This window comes from Meleagris gallopavo, chromosome 4 (assembly GCF_000146605.3).
Source record: "Meleagris gallopavo isolate NT-WF06-2002-E0010 breed Aviagen turkey brand Nicholas breeding stock chromosome 4, Turkey_5.1, whole genome shotgun sequence".
NCBI lineage: Eukaryota > Metazoa > Chordata > Aves > Galliformes > Phasianidae > Meleagris > Meleagris gallopavo.
The window spans coordinates 20,500,544-20,518,278 of NC_015014.2; the positions used below are offsets into that span (position 1 = coordinate 20,500,544).

At 47.1% G+C, this 17,735-nt stretch overlaps 3 protein-coding genes and 1 long non-coding RNA gene across 4 annotated transcripts; 1 reads left to right on the forward strand and 3 right to left on the reverse strand.

Moving 5' to 3' along the window:
* Positions 1-2,083: 2,083 nt before the first annotated feature.
* Positions 2,084-2,904, reverse strand: LOC100544598 (placenta-specific gene 8 protein-like). Its single transcript, XM_019614624.2, is given in 5 exon segments — positions 2,084-2,235; positions 2,335-2,438; positions 2,532-2,656; positions 2,775-2,837; positions 2,840-2,904. Coding segments are annotated over 5 exon segments (333 nt in total). The 5' UTR covers positions 2,880-2,904; the 3' UTR covers positions 2,084-2,234.
* Positions 2,905-3,766: 862 nt separating this feature from the next.
* LOC100544754 (placenta-specific gene 8 protein) lies at positions 3,767-5,092 on the reverse strand. The gene is made up of 5 exons (XM_003205586.4): positions 4,951-5,092; positions 4,675-4,800; positions 4,480-4,604; positions 3,978-4,081; positions 3,767-3,886 (listed from the first exon to the last, which is right to left on the reverse strand). Coding segments are annotated over exons 2-5 (342 nt in total). The 5' UTR covers positions 4,787-4,800; positions 4,951-5,092; the 3' UTR covers positions 3,767-3,885.
* Positions 5,093-7,418: 2,326 nt separating this feature from the next.
* Positions 7,419-10,512, forward strand: LOC104910612. Its single transcript, XR_793242.3, has 3 exons — positions 7,419-7,454; positions 9,765-9,820; positions 10,347-10,512. It is a non-coding gene; the product is annotated as an uncharacterized LOC104910612 (long non-coding RNA).
* A 97-nt stretch (positions 10,513-10,609) lies between these two features.
* COQ2 (coenzyme Q2, polyprenyltransferase) lies at positions 10,610-17,649 on the reverse strand. Its single transcript, XM_010709706.3, has 7 exons — positions 17,539-17,649; positions 17,272-17,438; positions 15,582-15,703; positions 15,274-15,359; positions 14,310-14,443; positions 13,683-13,871; positions 10,610-11,140 (listed from the first exon to the last, which is right to left on the reverse strand). The coding sequence occupies exons 1-7, from the start codon at positions 17,609-17,611 to the stop codon at positions 10,985-10,987; spliced, it is 927 nt and encodes a 308-aa protein (XP_010708008.1). The 5' UTR covers positions 17,612-17,649; the 3' UTR covers positions 10,610-10,984.
* Between the last annotated feature and the right edge of the window lie 86 nt (positions 17,650-17,735).

Below are 17,735 nucleotides of genomic sequence, written 5' to 3' on the forward strand. Positions count from 1 at the left end.
GCAGAGTGTTGTTTCTGAAGCTCAGGAAAAAAAAAAACCTAAGTCCCACCTTTTCAGTGATTGAAAAGAGGCTAAGTCCTGCATTTCTGGATCTCAGAAATTAACTCAGTGCCATGCTTTGATGGCTTGGATAGAGGAAATAGGCTGCTTATTTCCAACCCCCAAAATGGGAGCTTTATGGGTGAGCAAAGTGTGTGTGTGGGGGGGAGGCAGGTGTGTTTGGTGGAGGGGAGAGAGGAGGCAGCGTTGTCTGGGGAAGGGGGGGAAGGGGGAGGAGAAGAGGGGGAAGGAGTCGAGGGAGTCGAGTCACACTGGTTCCCAAACCCAGGGACGCTGGCATGCACCAGGCTGAAATAAGTGTTTTAGATCATTTCTGAATAAAATAGCACCATCCAGGCTCTGCTCTTTATTTAATGTCTACACATTGTCCAGAAATACTACTCTTGTACAATTATGACAGTTCATATTAATATGTAAGTTATGACATTGATTTATGACCTTGGCACAAGCCTCAGTTATCACAAGTAGACTGCTGGTCAGGCCCTGTCACTCTTTCTTGAGCCCCTGACTGCAGGAGAAAAGGATGGAGCAGTCACACAGGCAGCCTATTAAACACAGTGATAAGGGCACACAGCTGCTCAGCCAGGAGCCAAGGCATGCCTGATACACTTATCAGGAATAGCAGCGTCCTTGAGTGCAGGATGGAGAAACTAGGATAACTAATTGTGAGAGCAGAGTGGGCTGCCTGGAAAACAGCTGTCAGCAGCAGATAGGAAGGAGATCTCATTAAATCATAGAATCATCTGAATTGGAAGGGACTCTTTCCAGCCTGACCTTGAATGTCTCCAAGAATGGGGCTTCATCCACCTCTCTGGGCAACCTATGTCAGTGCCTCATTACCCTTAGCGTAAAAAGTTCTTCCTTATATCCAGTCTCAATATCCCCTCTTTTAGATTGAAACAATTTCTCCTTGTCCTTTCAAATAGACCCTTTCCTTCTTATAGCCCCCCTTTAGATACTAAATAGACACTCTCAGGTCTCTCTAAAGCCTTTTCCAGCAGGAAGGACATTCCTCCAACAGCCTCCACCTTCCAAACCACATTCTAAAACCTACCCATGCATTGACACTGAAAAGGGATAAAATTAACTCAGTATTTACCCAGGAGTAGATTTGCTATGAGAGCTTCTCCGCAGAAGGTCTCCAGAGCAGGTGGGATCCTGGTGGCCGATGCCTGCTGATGCTGTGACACCTGGAGCAAGACACTTCTTTGCCTTCAGCTGGCCTCAGTCCTGGGGGCAGTTTGGTTTCTGCCACACTGGAACCACCTTGAGTAAATGCATATAAACGTGCAGAAATACAAAGCATTGTTAAATACGTAATCACTTCCGAAGCATAATAAAAAACAAACAAAGCCTCCGCGTCCCTTTGTATTACAGAACTCTGCACATCCAGTCACCACCCATGGGCAAGGAAACCTTTTCAGCACATGGCTAGCACCCATGCAGCCCCAGTGTTCCCAGAGGAGGGGAAAAAGGATCCCCAAAGGGATCCTTCAGCAGTGTGGGGGAGAAGGGACAGGGCTGTGGGAGCTCAGGCTGGGGACACAATCCTCACCTGTCACTGGTGTGCAGGCATCTTCGGTGCCCTGAGCTCAAATGCCTTTGTGCAGCAAGGCAGCCCATAAGCACATGTTTTTTCCCCAAATCTGAGGGCTCTGGGCAGGTGGGCTCTGCACCGTGGTTCCTCATGAAGTGCAGACATGAGAAGCCATCCTGTGGTCCCCACTGCTTCCCCATCCATGCCATCACAGGCCCTGCTGCTGCATGCAGGGGGGAGCTGAGGTGTCTGCAGCTGGCTTGGCTTCTGCTTTGTTGCCTGTTTCTTTTTCTTCCCCACCAAATTTTGCAGTCTAGTCCCATCCTAGTGCAGGTCTGCAAGAGAAGGTCTCTACCTGGTGTGCTCGGTGCTGCTCTGAATGCTCAGCAGAAAGCAGCATGCTGTTCTCTGGGGTTGCAGCAGGACACCAAGAAATCGTAAAGTCAAAGAACAGAAAGTGATTAAACACAGACACACACACAGAAGTGAGGGCAAGCACTGCTATTTATTGATTGCATTACTGAAGAGGGGAGGGAGGGGAAAAAATCAGTAGGGGAAAAAAAACAAAACCAAAAACAACACAGCAAACCAAACAGTCCTAAAGGGCGGCATCAACTTCACAGGCAGGGGAGCAGCATCTGCAAGAGAAGGTGGTGTTGAGGGGTGGGACACACTGGGCCTGCTGGAAAGGGGCTCTGGGACACCCCGGGTGGCACTACAGGGCAGGGAGCACTCACCAGAAGGTGCGCTGCTCTTTCCGATAGTCAATGTCTCTCTTCAGCTGGCAGAGAGAGCACATGGGGCAGCACAGCACCGAGTAGTAGTCACCCAGGATGGAGCCCTGATGAGAAAATGCCATCAGATGAAAAACCCCCTGTGGCTGAGCACCCGTAGGGCCACCCAACACCACTTCCCCCCCCAGCCCACCACTAACCGGGATGTTGTAGCGGGTGCGGTACAGCGTCCGCATGGCCACGCTGCCGCCACACAGGCAGAACTCGTCCATGGCGTTGGCCACCTGGCAGCCCAGGCAGGGATAACAGAAGGCTCCACAGATGCCTGTGAGAAACGGAGGGAAGTCCCGAGCTCACAGCCTGACCCAGGCCAAGGGGGGAGCACAGCAACCACCAACATCCCCTCAGGAGAGACCCAAGATATGGGGCTGATGCCTACTCACAGACGCTGCAGTCAGACATGCAGTCCAACAGCCCCGTGTGCCACTTGCTGGGCTGTGGGGTGCAGAGAAGCCAGGCTGGATTGTCACTACGTGACGGGTGGCCATGGTCAGGACTTTGCACAGAGTGTCCTGGAAGAAAGGCTGGTGGGGAAGGAAGGAAGGAAGGGGCATCCTCCCTCAGCAACTCCAAGGCAGCTTGCTTTTTTTCCTCTATCTTCCTCCCTGCCCCACACCCAGCCACCATCTCCCAACCCTCCTCACCATCAAGCTCCCCAGGGCCACCAATGCTGCTACAGCTCCCCTGCTCCCACTCTTCCCAGCCAGGAGGCTGTAGCCTCTACCTGACACCCACTCCTCCCTCTATTTCCCACACCCATCTGCCCCAAAACAGCTCCACTTGAGATCCCTTCCTTCTTCACCCCACCTTGCTCTCTCTTCAGCTTCACAGCTGCAACTGTTTTTCATTAAGTGATAGCAATGCCCTGCAACATCCCATGCAAAAAGTTCTACGTGCTCTGCCTGCCCTGAATGGGGATACAAGGCATGGCTGCTTTGTGCTCCCATCTGCAGCACAGGGGTTAGAACCCAATCTTTGTCCCTTGCCGCTGCTCCTCCTACACAATGCCACAATCCCACTCCCACTGGAATACCCATCATCCCTTCCCTTGCCCAGGTAGTGCTGTTTCACCCCAGTGTCCCACAGTCTCACCCCACATCCCCCTCCAGCTGCACACACCTGTCCTGCTCCTGGCGCCGCACTGCCCTGCCCCACTCCCCATCCCTTTTATGCACTGTGTGCTGCCAACCTATGCTCCTCCCGGCCAATGTCCAAATGCCCCGCCTGCACAACGTCCCCACTGCTCCCACAGTAATGAGAAAGCCTGCTGTCATGACACAGGGTGACACCTTCACCAGTACCCCACGTGCATCCCATTGTGCTTAGGAAAGGCACAAGTGGGAGAACCCTGGTGGAAACCCATCCATACAAGACATAGAGGCAAGGCAAACATTGCTCTTTATTGGGGGCATGAATGAAGGGGAGACATGCAATGGTCACAGGTGGCTCCGTGCCCCTTTCCCATAAGGCAGAGGTGGTGTCATCTCTATGGCATCTGCAAGGGTAGAAGAAGAGGCAGTGAGGGGGGGGAAGGCAGCCACACACACCCTCCCATGGCGTGGGGCACAAGGAAAGGGCACACCGACCAGAAGATGCCCATCGCTCTCCTCCGATTGATGTCCCTCTTGATCTGGCAGACGGAGCACACGAGACAGCACGAGGAGATGCAGCAGTCAGAGCAGATGGAGCCCTGTGAAAGAGAAGCAGGTGTTAGGAGTGGGGCTTCCTAAAAATACATTTTGGAACCAAGAAAGCTGTGCTGAGCCGGTCACTCTCCGCATATCATCTCTTTGTTGTGATCTGACTGCAGAGCGGCGGGCCGTCCTGCCTGCAGGAGATGATAACGCAGAAAGGGAGACATGATGGCTTACCACCGACCTTGGGAGAGCAACTTATCTTTTGTTGTCTCGGTCTGAGGCACAGGTGAAAAAGCACACACCGCGTCCTTCCACCGCCCACACGGAGCCGATCCCCGACGGGGCGGGCAGGAAGGGTGCAGAGCGCCGCCCGCGGCCTCTCCGGGTGGCTGTGCGGGGGACTGAGAGACTAAAGGGGGAGAAGGGAGCGCGCCGCCCGCGCCCCACTGACCGGGATGTTGTAGCGGGTGCGGTACAGGGTCCTCATGGCCACACTGGTCCCGCAGAGGCAGCACTCGTTCATATCGCCGGCCACCGTGCAGGCCAAGCAGGGGAAGCAGAACAGCCCGCAGCAGCCTGCAAGGGGGGACGCACCGTCGGAACGCGCTCTCAGCCCCCGCCACCCGTCCGGCCCCCCGGCACTCACAGACGCTCCAGTCGGTGAAACAGTCCATCAGCCCCGTCTGCCACATAGGCTTGGCGCCGGTGGCTACGGCCACCGCCTGGGGCTGCAGGGTCACCACGGTAGGGACGGCCATCGTCGAGAGGCAGGCTGCGAAAGGAGGGGGCAGCAGTCAGGAGGGCTCGTCCTCGCAGAAGCCCCACGTCCGAGCCCCAGGTGTGCCAAGCAGAGCTGCTGGCACCGTGCTGGGGCACGCAGCGTTTGGAGGCGCCGGGAGCCGCTCCCCGGGGCTGCACTCACCTCGGTGCACCGACGGAGACGAGGAAGAAAGTGGGGCCAGCCAGCGGGTGCTTTGCAACAAATTTGTTTCTCCCCCAATGAATGCAGAGCTCCTCCCTGTCCCGCGCGTAGACTCAGAGCCCAGAACAGAAACCGATAGTCAGCCGCGGTGCTGCCGACCCTGGACGTAGAGCCCCGAGACATGCAGCAACGGGACGCGAAGCTGCAAGCAAGGAGAAGCCTGCTCATAAAGCAGCTTTTTAACGGCGCCCCTCATTCCCCAAGTAGGACGTGGCAAACATTTTGCTTTAAGTCATTTGCTGAGCAGGGGAAAGTAGAAAAATGGTGATTTGAAGAAGTAATTACACAAAATATTCTGTTAATGCTTGCTTGCAACACTGCAGTAGTCCTTAGATGTTCGTGGATGATGGTTGTGATGTAGTATTGTAGATGGGAAGACATTGTAAAGCCGGTCTGCTTCAACAAGGCGAAAGAAACAACAACGGAATGACATGGTGGACAGCGAGATATTCCCCTTTGTCTTCCTTATCTGTGCGTGCAGAGACTATTCCAATTGCTCTTGCATTCCACAGCTATCTTCGGGACAAAAAGAGCATTGAGAGGAAGTAAACGATCCCCAAGGACTAACAGTGAACCATCACAATGCTAGAAGTACACTAGATGACATCGAAGATTGCTACATATGGCTATGTCTGTTAGGCAGTCATTGGGGGTGGATAGGCTAATTAATTTGGGAATGCAGTGAATATCATAGAATTGGCAAGGTGGAAAAGACCTACAAGATCATCCAGTCCAACTGTCCACCTATCACCACCAATAGTTCTCACTAAACCATGTCCCTCAGTACAACATCTAAATGCTTCTTGGACACCTCCATGGTTGGTGATTCCACCACCTCTCTGGACAGCCCATTTCAGTACCCGACCATTCTTGCAGAGAGGAAGCATTTCCTAATGTCCAACCTGAATCTCCCCTGGTGCAATTCTCTCTCATCCTATTACTATGTATGTAATACGTAGGAAAAAATAACCCGTTTATGAACAGTCAACTGGGGAAGCATTTTTGGAGAGTTATCTCGATGCTACCCCAGCACTGCCAATAAAGAATACCTTGCTTAATGGTAACTAAACATTGCCATTAAGTTCCTACTCATCAATTTCTTTAAATCAATACACATGTACATATATACACATCATTTTCCCTTGCTATCCGACTCCTCCCAGGCTGGGGAGCGTGCGGCAGCACCATGCTACTAACCTGTGGAGGACAGTGGGGCACAGTGGGGCAAAGGCAACACTTCTGGCAGCCGTGCTCAGAGCAGTGGGACATGATGGCAGTGGGACCAGGCCCTTCCTGTGTGAAACCACAGCTGCTGCTCCACCTAAAGCCAGTCACCCCGTCCTGCTTCCACCTCTTCCCCCAGAGACCCAGGGTGCCTTAGGGCAGCAGGACGGGCAGGACCCAGGCTGTTATCTGTTCCCTGCATCTGGGGTGAGATTTGTTGAACGCACTTTGAAGAAGCGTTGCCCTTGTTGGCCGCTCACCAGATGCCCATTTTCCGCTGCTGTGCGAACACTTGTGCTTTCCCTCTGCCCGTGGTCCCACCAAGCTCTGCAGTAACCAAGCGCTGTGTGTGCTGGAGTGAGGTGCAGCATAGCCTTGGAGAGACACAGCGTCCAAGCAGGGACTGTTTCTAAACATCACCTCTTCTCCCACCTGCAGCACGAGCCTTCACCCTGAGAGGATTTGTGCCCTGCTGTGCGCACACACACACGCAGAGGCACACACAGCTTTGGACGTTACTTTGTTTTCCTTCACCTTGCAGCGTTAGCCATATTTTTACACTTTGCTTTTATACTTTGTGATATCTGGACAGGTTGTCCTTGTTCCTTTGCCAGCCCTGTGCATACAGACACTTGGTGGGCAGAGGTGTTGTGTTTCCTTACCAGAAACATCCTGAAAAAGAAAGACCCACTCTTCCACTGCCGTTTCCTGTGTGTTTGAGGTAAGCACAGAAACACATCAAGGTGTGGGGTGGAAGGAACCTTAAAGTCCATCCATCTCCAAGCTATGCCATGGTCAGAGCTGCACCCACTAGCCCCAGGGCACCCTTGCTGCTGTAGGAGGGGCACGAGACTTCCATAGGTGCTACAGAATGTGAGCTCTTCTCAAACCAAAGTGGCTTAAAGACATGTTAACATATAAGAAACCAATGAGTAACTTTTGCCATAATCCTTAAGGTACTGTTAGAAACATTAAGACATTTATAAATATGAATTTGTATGGGAACTGCTGAATCACAGCCTGAACCTCTGATTGATCACCTGAGGTGAGCAATGAGTCAGCCACGGGAGCACAGGTGAAGGCAATTCACCTGTGCTGCTGGAAGGGGTGGAGCCTGGCTCCACCTCTCCTAGACCCATTTAAGAGCTGACCACCAGTAGGGAAGGATCTCTTCTGGAGATCTGCTCTGCTGGAGTTTTGTAAGAGAGCCCAGGATATGGGTAAGTGTCCTATCTTTTCTGCTTTGGTGTAATAACTACGTAGCCAAGCTCTTTGGTATGCTATAACATCTGTATATTCATTGATTGTACAGAATTACATTACTATGTTCTTGTATTACCCTGTAAGTGTTTCATAACTAAAGTTCAATAGGAAGTTGAATGCATTCAGTTTTCCCTCTTGATGTAGGTTAACTTAGCAAGGCTTTCACTGTGTTCCCTGGTGGAGATGGGTGTTGGCTTCTTGCCTTGGATGCACAATGCTTGCTTTCCTAAACAGAGCTTTGTCTGCTTGGTACAGGTTCAGTGTATTTCTTTGTTATCTACTTAGTATGTACAAGGACTTCATAAGCAAATTATTTAATACTATGTTAGCAAAACTGGGAACAAAGAGCCTTTCATTGTAGCAAGGCAAACTATGGGAACTACCAATCTAGCAAAAAAAAAAAAGGCAGTGAAGGGTCAGGAAAGAGGAAGAACATGATGGATGGGATAAATGACTGTCAGAGGGCTCTATTATGCATGCCTGAACAACAGTAGTATGTATTAATGAGTTCCCAAAAAATGTAAACTGCTTCTTAGAAATATAACGAATATGCATCTCCCATGTGAATAAAGCATATCTCTGACTTTGAGGGTGTGCGTTTGGCTTGGTCCAAGACGCCTGGCACACTGAATAAAGAATGCCTGCTAACATCCCATTGGAATTAGAGAGTTTCATCCTGTATTTCAGATGACACTCTACAAACTGCAGCTTTGTCACATAATTGTTCAGAAACTTACTGTATTTCATTTTTACAACTGGAAAATCTACTTTAGAATTTCTATGTAAGGATGTTATCGGAAAAATCCGGGAAGAAAACTATCTAACTCCAATGTGGTGTTGGAAAGCAGCATTCCCTTATTCCTCCAATATGTACCAGGCCAACTTGACAAATAAAGCATGCACTCCTGGAGTTCAGGTTCTGTATTTAAACAGTTAAGACATACATATGCAATGCATTTGCATACATATCAATTATTTTCCAATAAGTCATTAATATATGTAAACATCCCTCTGGATATGTACACAGGCCTATGATGGTTGTAGACCACTTACTTCATCTTCTCTATTTCATTTTCAACTTTATCACCGTACCATTTGGTCATCCCGCAGCTATTTTTCCCCAACTTGGCAAATTCCCATTGCTTGTTATGCCGTAATGAGCAACTATCTTGGTGCGCTACAACTTAAATCAATTTAAATCAAACCCAAGAAGTCCTTGCATCTGGTGGTCCAGGTAGAAGGAGACAAAAGTAATTTATTCTGGCTTCAGTGAAGCAGGATTGTTCAGAAAAAACAAAACTGTTCCCATACTGAGCGAAAACTAAACTTGAAAGTTTTACAACTAGCACACATCAATTCCCTTTTGCTAAACTAATGTACTGATCACTATTGCTAAACCAGCCTGTATCAAGGGTCAAAAAAGCTCCCCTCAGCTGACACAGCTGTGGTTCCTGAACTTCTCACCTCTTCCAACCTTTGGTGCAGTCAGGCCAAACAACCTGTTGTGATTTGTTCAGAAGGTATTTGATGTCACCAGGTGTTGTGGTTTAACCTGGCAGGTGGTTTTACTTGTGTGGTTTAGTCATTGGCTCATCCCTTCCCAGTGAGATGGGGGAGAAAACTGGGGAAAACCAAGTAAAACTTGTGGGTTGAGATAAAACTACTTAATAAGATAAAGGAAATGGATAATACTTATGAGTATATACATATATGAATGCATATAACAAGTGATGCACAAGCAGTCGTTCACTGGTGCCCTGTTTGCTCCTTTCAAAACTCCCCTTCCATGACATGATGTCATGGTATGGAATATCCTTTTGGCCAGTTTAAGTCAGCTGTCCTAATTCTGTTCCCTCCCAGCGCCTGGGGCCCTTTGCTGTGAATGGTCTTGGCTCTATGCAGCACTGCTTAGCAGCAACTATTAACATCAGTGTGTTATCAACACTGCTTTTCTCCTAGAACCAAACATAGCATCATACCAGGAAACAATTCCTTCCCAGCTGAAACTAAGACACCAGGGTGGACAAGTGCATGCGCACCACCTACCAGGAGGTGAACAGAGGTCAGCTCTGGCATTTTAGGTTCCTGGAACAGGCATGCCCGTTGCTGTCTCCACAGCAATTCCCACAATGCAGATGCTGGTAGACAAAGAAAAGTGCAACCAGCATGCCAACTGCATAACCAGCCAACCATAAAGCAGTGGAAACTTAGGAACGGTTTGGAGCCCTGTAATTTTAACCTGCTGTTGCTATTCTCACTTTTCACAGGCCTCCTCCTACAAACAAGTTCCTTCCTCAAGTATAGGAATACAAGAAAGCAGAAGGTAAGCAACTGGAATTAAAATGAGGAAATAAGATTCACTTCTCAAGTCAAGTTGGTAGCTTAGAGCCAACCATCACTCATGCACGCTTGGCTGGTGTTAGCTGCTGATTGTTAAATTGGTAGTCCACATTCACAGAATTGGAATCATAGAATCACAGAATGGTTGGATTGGAAGGGGACCTCAAAGCCTAACCACCTCAATCTCCTGCTGTGGGCTGGATGCCCCCACCAGCTCAGGCTGCCCAGGGCCCCATCCAACCTGGTCTTGAGCATCTCCACGGATGGGGCATCCTGGGCAGCAGTGCCAGGCCTCACTGCTCTCTGAGTAAAGAACTTCTTCCTAATGTCTAACCTAAATCTTCCCTCCTTTAGTTTAAAGCCATTCTCCTTTCTCCTATTACTATCAGACTGTGTGAAAATTGTCTCCTTCCAGCTTATAAGCCTCTCATCAAAGAAGACCACAAAGAAGTCTCCCTAGAGCCTTCTCAAAACTAAACAAGCACAACTCTCTCAACCTTTCTTCATAGGAGAGGTGCTCCAGCCCTCTGAGTATCTTCACAGCCCTTCTCTGGACCTGCTCCAATAGCTCTGCATCCTTCTTGTGCTGGAGGCCTAGGCCTGTATGCAGTGCTCTGAACAAAAGGTACTCTAAAATACTTTCTGGTGAATCTCTGCATTCTGGAGTGCTGACTGCATCCAGACATGGCAAATCAAAAATCTGATTACTTCACACAACAAGCTCCGACTCAGGATGTAAAATCTTTTGAAATAAACCATGACACCAAACATGTACAGATAGATTTTTATTTACATACTGGAATTGCTTTGCATTTTCCTGCATCCTGCCACTGAGGCATCAGTCTTGTTCTGTACAAGCTACTGGGCTCATACTCTGGGGAGCAGGCCAGGAGTTCCCTTGTATTATATAGGACCAACTGAGCAACCTCACTACTCAGGAGGTTGGAGTCATTCAAGAGTAATCACAGCTTATATTGAGATAGTCTCATGTGCTTGGTTTTGTTGGGTTTGTTTGTTTTTAGAAAAAAAAAAAACAGATTATTATAAATAAATAGAACCAGAAACAATCAGGCTAAAAGTGCTCTTGCCCATCTTAGAGATGTTAATTTTAGCCAGATTAAAACATCCATACCTATAAAAATTTCAACTACCTGCTTTTTAAAGGCTCTTCTACAGTTTCAGAGTTTTTCCTTTTCCAGAGATTTCCAAGCACGATCCCTATGAAGAGCAGAACTCCTACAGTACGATTTGAAGCGAATTTCTTCCAACAGTCTTCAGGCTTATCTATATCCAAAGTGTAAATCTGTAAAAGTACAGTATAAACATCCCACCATTAGTATTATATTGACATACAAAGATTTGACACATCACAGTCACAGGAAGGTCCATACACTCAAAACCTCTCAGGTTCTAAACCTACCTTGAGCCCCAAAAGAAACAGGAATGCTCTGTGCTTGCAGAGGATGGGATTACGTGTGGATCTGACTGCTGGACCCTCTTAATGAGTCATAGTACAAGCAGTCAAGATACACGTGTGTGCAGTTTGATAATAAAATCTATAAAAATGTCTGAGCAGGTAAAGAAGCCTGCGGAGATTTTCTTCAGCAGGAAGGCAGCTAATTCTTCAACAGAAACTTTAAGAAGAAAACCAGCAAAAGTACATTCCTGCACCTTCCGTATCTCTGCTCACACCCGGTGCTTTGGTAGAAACAAGGCAGGGGAGGGAAAGCAGTGGAGCTGCTGTCCTGCCCAGCCACACCAGACAGTACAACTGGCTAATGCTCAGCTGCTTCTCACTGTTTACCTACGTCCCCCTTGCAAAGAGGAACTAGGACACCTGCTCGCAGCAAGACTTGCCCAGCTTGGCAGCTGTCCACAGTTTGAGATGAAAAAAACCACACAGTGCAGCAAGAGCAAAGTTATTGAAAAACAAGAGCTAGAAATGAAACTTGATAAAGAAGTCTTTCAGGAAGAACGATGAGAGTAAAGCTTAAACAACAAAAGTAAAAGCATTCTATAGAGACACCTCCCAAAACCTCAAGTCCTGCAATTCACCCCTGCACTACCCAAGAAGTCATAAGAGAGCACATCCAACTGAAACAAATAAAAGCCTCCCTAGGAAACCCATTCCTCTGCATTCTGCACTTGGGCAGGCATGAAGGGATGGGTTCTCATCAAACTGTCTGAAATACTGCCTGCACCTCGAAATCCCATGTTATTCACACCTTTAAAGCCTGTCAGCACCTTGAGCACAGAGAAATGAAAACACAAGATGGCTAAGTGAAACCTAACAGCAGCCAAGCCATAAGATGTACCTTCAGAAACACAAAGCAAATTAGACATCTCAGTCTTCTTCAGCAGTGCAGAAATTTGATACCAGCGTGACCCAAACTCCTCTCTCAGGCACAAATTCACTAACTTAAAAAAACCTATCCCTTACATGGCTTATTAGGCTCTTTAAACTCTGTTAGGCACACCTTTGGAAGTCTTGAACAACGTGGAAATTTAGACAGAACTAATATTAGAATAGTCCATAGGAGGGCCACTAAGATGATCAGAGGGCTGCAGCAGCTCTCCTGTGAAGAAAGGTTGAGGGAACTGGGCTTGTTTAGCTTGGAGAAGAGAAGGCTCCAGGAAGGCCTCATTGTGGCCTTTCAGTACTTGAAGGGAGCATATAAATGGGAGGAGGAATGGCTGTTTATGAGGGTGGATAGTGATAGGATAAGGGGGAATGGTTTTAAACTAAGACAGGGGAGGTTTAGGCTAGATATTAGGAGGAAGTTTTTCACACAGAGGGTGGTGACACACTGGAACAGATTGTCCAAGGAGGTTGTGGATGCCTCATCCCTGGAGGCATTCAAGGCCAGGCTGGATGTGGCTCTGAGCAGCCTGGTCTGGTGGTTGGCGACCCTGGGGTTGAAACTGGATGATTGTCATTGTCCTTTTCAACCCAGGCCATTCTATGATGATTCTATGATGGAAAGCTACTCTGTGGCATGCTTGTATGGCTTAGTTATTGTCTTTGCCCCTTACATCCTGCACCCTCACCAATAAAATCCTCTCTGCAGGAGGGTAATTTCCACTTGTGCCACAACTAGCAATGAGGCCACTCCGCAGTGAAAAGTAGAACGCTTTCCTCCATGAATTTCCACAATCCCTATGGAAAGCAGTTGCTGCCCTAAAACATGTTAATTCCATTCTTCACCTCTCAGACAGTTGACAGTATTACTGCTATGTTACTACTACTCACCTGCGAAGGCCAGCAATTACTTTTCCTAAGGGCTGACTTGTCACAAGACTAGAGAATGCAGTCATTTGGATAACAAGATCCTATGTGCTTCCTTCATGGGCAGGCTCAATTTTCTTTTTTTTTTTCCCCCGATATATATTAAAATTTGTAACCCTGCATAAGTACAAGAACTTTACTGTTTTCTGCTACAAAAACAACAGTGAATTAGAACTGTCAGATATCAAGAAATTATAGTATTGACATTTGCTACAGAAGGTAGTGAAAAAACCATAGATACATGATACTCAGGTAGATCTAACTGCAGCTGCTATCAGAAGCAGGAAGACATCACAGCTTAAGGTGAGACAGAAATTATTAGAAACAGACTGAAAACCAACACTCTACAGCCTATGGACCACTGGAGGTCTCTTCAAAAGAGAGGTCTGTAAAAGTAACTTATGAGAAGCAAGCTTTTGTCAAAAGATTTAAATTATTTTTACACGGGTATTTACAAGATGATTGTTTTTTATGTACTTGGTGAATTGCCAGAGGTTGAAAAGCTCTCTGATTCCTTATCAAGAACATCTATGCACAGAAAGAAACAAATCCATCAAACCTGATGTGCTAGGTGAGCACCTATGGCAGCCACTGCTGAGTAATAGGGGAAAGTCTGGTCACAGTTCATTCCTGCCACACACAAACCCGAGACCATTGCTGTGCTGAAGCCGCTGAGCCATTGCTTTGTATCTTCCTTGAATTTCAATGCTGTGGACTTAACACCAATAACGATGTCGTCCCTTTTATCCTAGAATGAAAGGGTCAATTAATAGAACATCTATAATCTAACTGCCACTTCATAAGGAAAATAAAATAGGGAGTCTTTCTAAAGCCTCCAACTGCTGTTAACAGTAACCCTATTTAAGAGTATTTGTAGGTCCCCAAATTAAAATCCCAATTAAAAGATAGGTCCGTAAAGCTGCAGTAGCAGCCAATAGCTAATACCAGCTGCACATTTATTTTACACAGTGCAGACACGGGGGCATTAAAATCACGTTACACTTCCAGCTTTTTATCTACTACGTAAAACATTCGCAAAAAGCAATAAAAGGTCCAAGGGCTGGGCTTCCTTTGGTGGTCATCTGAGAGTAAAGAATCGCAGTAGGTTAGTATGATTTGAAACCAAGGCTGTATATTAAGCAAACAAACACACACATAGCTGTAAAGTTTATCACTGCAGCTCTACCTGGTGAGCATATATGGTGTCGTAGACCAGGGTCCACATCACTCCAGCAAAGTATAAGGGCAGGCACACAGACCAATCACAGGAACCCTGGACGGCAGACCAGCCAAGGAGGGCTCCCCAGTTAAATGTAAATCCTAAAAACAAAGAGAACCAAATGAAAAAAAGTTAAAAAGGTGCCAGGAGCAGTCTGAATTACATATATACAATTCACTATCATTTGCTCAAGCATATGGCATGCCTGCAGCTTTTTCTACTATAGTGGCATCTCTATTTTCTAGCACATAGTTTCAGTCAGGTTAATTAATAAACATAATTTGAAAATAAATACCATGGAGATATAAGGAGAAATATGCACAGCTATGTATTCTCCCCCCATTTAAATTTGGTTATCCGAAGGAAACATTTGCTCAAAATTATTTCACTGCACTGACATCAACGCACTTCAAGGTCTGTAAAATTGACTACAAAAGAGTTCACAGCAGACAAGAATAGCACTTCCAGGCTGAAAAAGGCAAATTCTGGCTGATAAAGCTGAGGGCAGCTGGAGCGAAAAGGCCAAGGTACACAGATATGTGTTAGTGGCACACTCTGAAATGGAAGTGTCACCATCTTCAGTGTAGGACTTGATGTAGAGGCTGAAGACTGAACAAATGTATTTTTAAGAAAGGTTTGAAGATAACCCTTAAAGTAGAGTTGTTTCTCAAGTGCCAAACATTCATTCTCTCTGTCAACACTACAAAAGACAGGACTGTTTATGAAAAAAAAAAGGGACAGAACACAGCTCCTCTATGTGTTCTATACTGCTTAAGAAGATTCTGGCACAGCAGAATGTTGTCTGCAAGGTAATCTTATTTTAACACATAGTTTCATAAAACCAGATTGCTGAAGCTCAATTACTAACTAATTGGGGGAACTCCCCAAAAGCTAGATCAGAAGGAGGGAACTGAAAGCATTTCCAACTCACCCAAAACTAACTGGGGCCAATATGTTATTCTCTTCATCAGAGGGTAGGTGACCACAAGAGACAAGGAGGCTGCTCCCAGGATGATACTGTAAGAAGTACAAAGCAACCTTACTGTTTGCTGGTCTAAAGATCACAAGACACTGTATAGCATTACACATGCTGAACTGCTGAGCTACTGATGTACAAGTACTGAACTCCTTCCATGACTACAACCCCTCTGACCCCAGCACATTTGCTGTTCAAAATTTTCATCCTTAACAAGGACAAAGAAGGAAACTCTAAGCAACAGAGGATAACTTGTATGCCACCTGTAGTAATTCAGACACAGAAGCACACAGAGAGCCAGGCTGAGCTGTCCACCAAGGAAAACAAAGGACTGAAAAGTGGAGATTTCTCCAGCTGCCAGGGGTCTTCCTGCTGTCCTTGCAACCTAAACATGGAAAGAATCATGTTAATACACAACTCAACATATTCTGAATGTATCTTGAAAGTTAAAGCCACACCATGTTACACAAAGCATGTAAAAGGATAATTATTTTAACACTAATTGGGGTCCAGTTAATTTAGTTCATCTCTCAGGAGTAGAGAAACCATGTCAGGCAAACTGATGGAAGAAACAAATATTAGGAAAACATTTAAACTGAAATATACGATGAGTTAATTGCCAAATGTGTCAATCGTCCAAACAAACAAGCAAATCCACAAAAACAAGAGGGAAAACAAGTTTTGCATTTGTAGGCAATGGGTCTAATGTCAATTTGAGGAAGTTTGAAAGCCAACTTCCTACAGCATACTAAATAGGCATCAAATGTTCTGCACGTGCCTTAATAATGTGAACTTAAATACACCCCCTTAATTTGTTTTCCTTATACTACCAAATAACTTCTGCTAAAACTTCAAATACTGTTCTTGCAGTTTAAATACGTGCTTTACATTGCTGTGACCAACACTACTGCACATCAAAACTAGGACATGGCATGATCCATTTAAAGAAAAAATAAAATACACAGCTACCAAAAAATCACTAATATCAAAACAAAACCCCAAACCATGACTAGCAGCACAAACCAACATCCCGCTACTGACTCAGCCCTGCAGAACAAGGCAGCTTGTTCTGAAGGCTGCCTTTTGAAGTATATAAGAAAGTCCTGCTATGGGAACATTCGAGCCTTTACATTTAACCACATCAGATTAATGCATAAATGTATGAATTATGATATCAAGTCCAGCATACTGATCGCACACCCTGGGAAATCTTCTTGGCACACACAGCTGTTAATAATCTCTGAACCCTAAACCATCCAAAGATGCCCCAAAACCTTTATTGAGTCATTACTTCCCCAGTCGGACAGACAGAACAGTGCTGGAAGGAAAACCTCACAAATCACAGTGGCCAATATTCAAAATCAGAAGGAAAACCTAGAATCAGAGAAGAAAATAAACCAATAGTGGGGTTTCACCAGGGTCTTCCCCTTCACCATGCATGTACATGTCAGCACTTGGCACTGCCTTTTGTTAATTTCCCGCTAGTGAACAAAAGGGAGGAAGAAACATATCATAGAAGAGAGGGTAAGGTCATGCTTGGGCATAATTCTCTCAGCAGCCATTCTCTAGAGGAAATTAACGATAATCAAATAAATACTTACATATTTTAAAAAGGATAGAATCATACAATCATAGGATTGTTGAATGGTTGGGTTGGAAGGAACCTTAAAGCCCACCCAATGCAAACTCCTGCTGTGGGCTGCTTGTTCTCCACCAGCCCAGGCTGCCAAGGGCCCCATCCAACCAGGCCTTGAGCACCTACAAGGATGGGGCATCCACAGCCTCTCTGTGCAGCAGTGCCAGGGCCTCACCGCCCTCTGAGAAGCTTGCTGCAGTCCTATGCAGTAGCATTATACAAAACAAAATTATTTCCATGACCCTAGGAAGAAACATAGACAAATGAATTGCATGCATGCTGGAAACAGGGCCGGAGGAGGAAACCTGTTTGTCTACCTGTTTGTCGTAGTCACGGTCCCACAGGTCGTTGATGGTGCAGCCAGCCCCACGCATGAGGACCGCCCCAGCGCCAAACAGGGACAGCATGTGCCAGTCAGGTAGGCAGCCCGGCTCAGCCGCCAGCCCGATGCTCCAGGTGCACGGCAGGTACAGCAGCCACGTCCCTGCGGGCAGAACGAGCTCAGAACGGGCAAGGGGAGAAAGAGAGCATCACCGTGCAGGCTCACGCCTCCATCGGGCACCGCGCCCGCCCGGTGCCCTTACCCGGCGGTGCCGCGCTCAGCGCCGGGGCAACCGTGCTCCCCGCCTCCGCCGGGGATGCCGTGCGAGTCGCCATGGTTACCGCATCCTTAGGCTATCGCGCCCCCGCGTTGCTGCGCCCGCCCCGTTGCCATGGTGACGGCGCCCCCGCCCTCCATTGGCCACCGCGTCGCCGTGGCTACCACGTGACGCAAGCCCCG

Coding starts and splice junctions, on each gene's coding strand:
- LOC100544754 (XM_003205586.4), bottom strand. CDS start 4,786: ATGGCCGTCCCTACCGTGGTGACCCTGCAGCCCCAGGCGGTGGCCGTA. Junction 4,605..4,674: donor TTTCACCGACTGGAGCGTCT/GTGAGTGCCGGG, acceptor CCCCCCTTGCAG/GCTGCTGCGGGCTGTTCTGC. Junction 4,082..4,479: donor GCACCCGCTACAACATCCCG/GTCAGTGGGGCG, acceptor TCTCTTTCACAG/GGCTCCATCTGCTCTGACTG.
- COQ2 (XM_010709706.3), bottom strand. CDS start 17,611: ATGGCGACTCGCACGGCATCCCCGGCGGAGGCGGGGAGCACGGTTGCC. Junction 13,872..14,309: donor ACACCATATATGCTCACCAG/GTAGAGCTGCAG, acceptor CTTTCATTCTAG/GATAAAAGGGACGACATCGT. Junction 11,141..13,682: donor GTGCTCACCTAGCACATCAG/GTTTGATGGATT, acceptor GTACTTTTACAG/ATTTACACTTTGGATATAGA.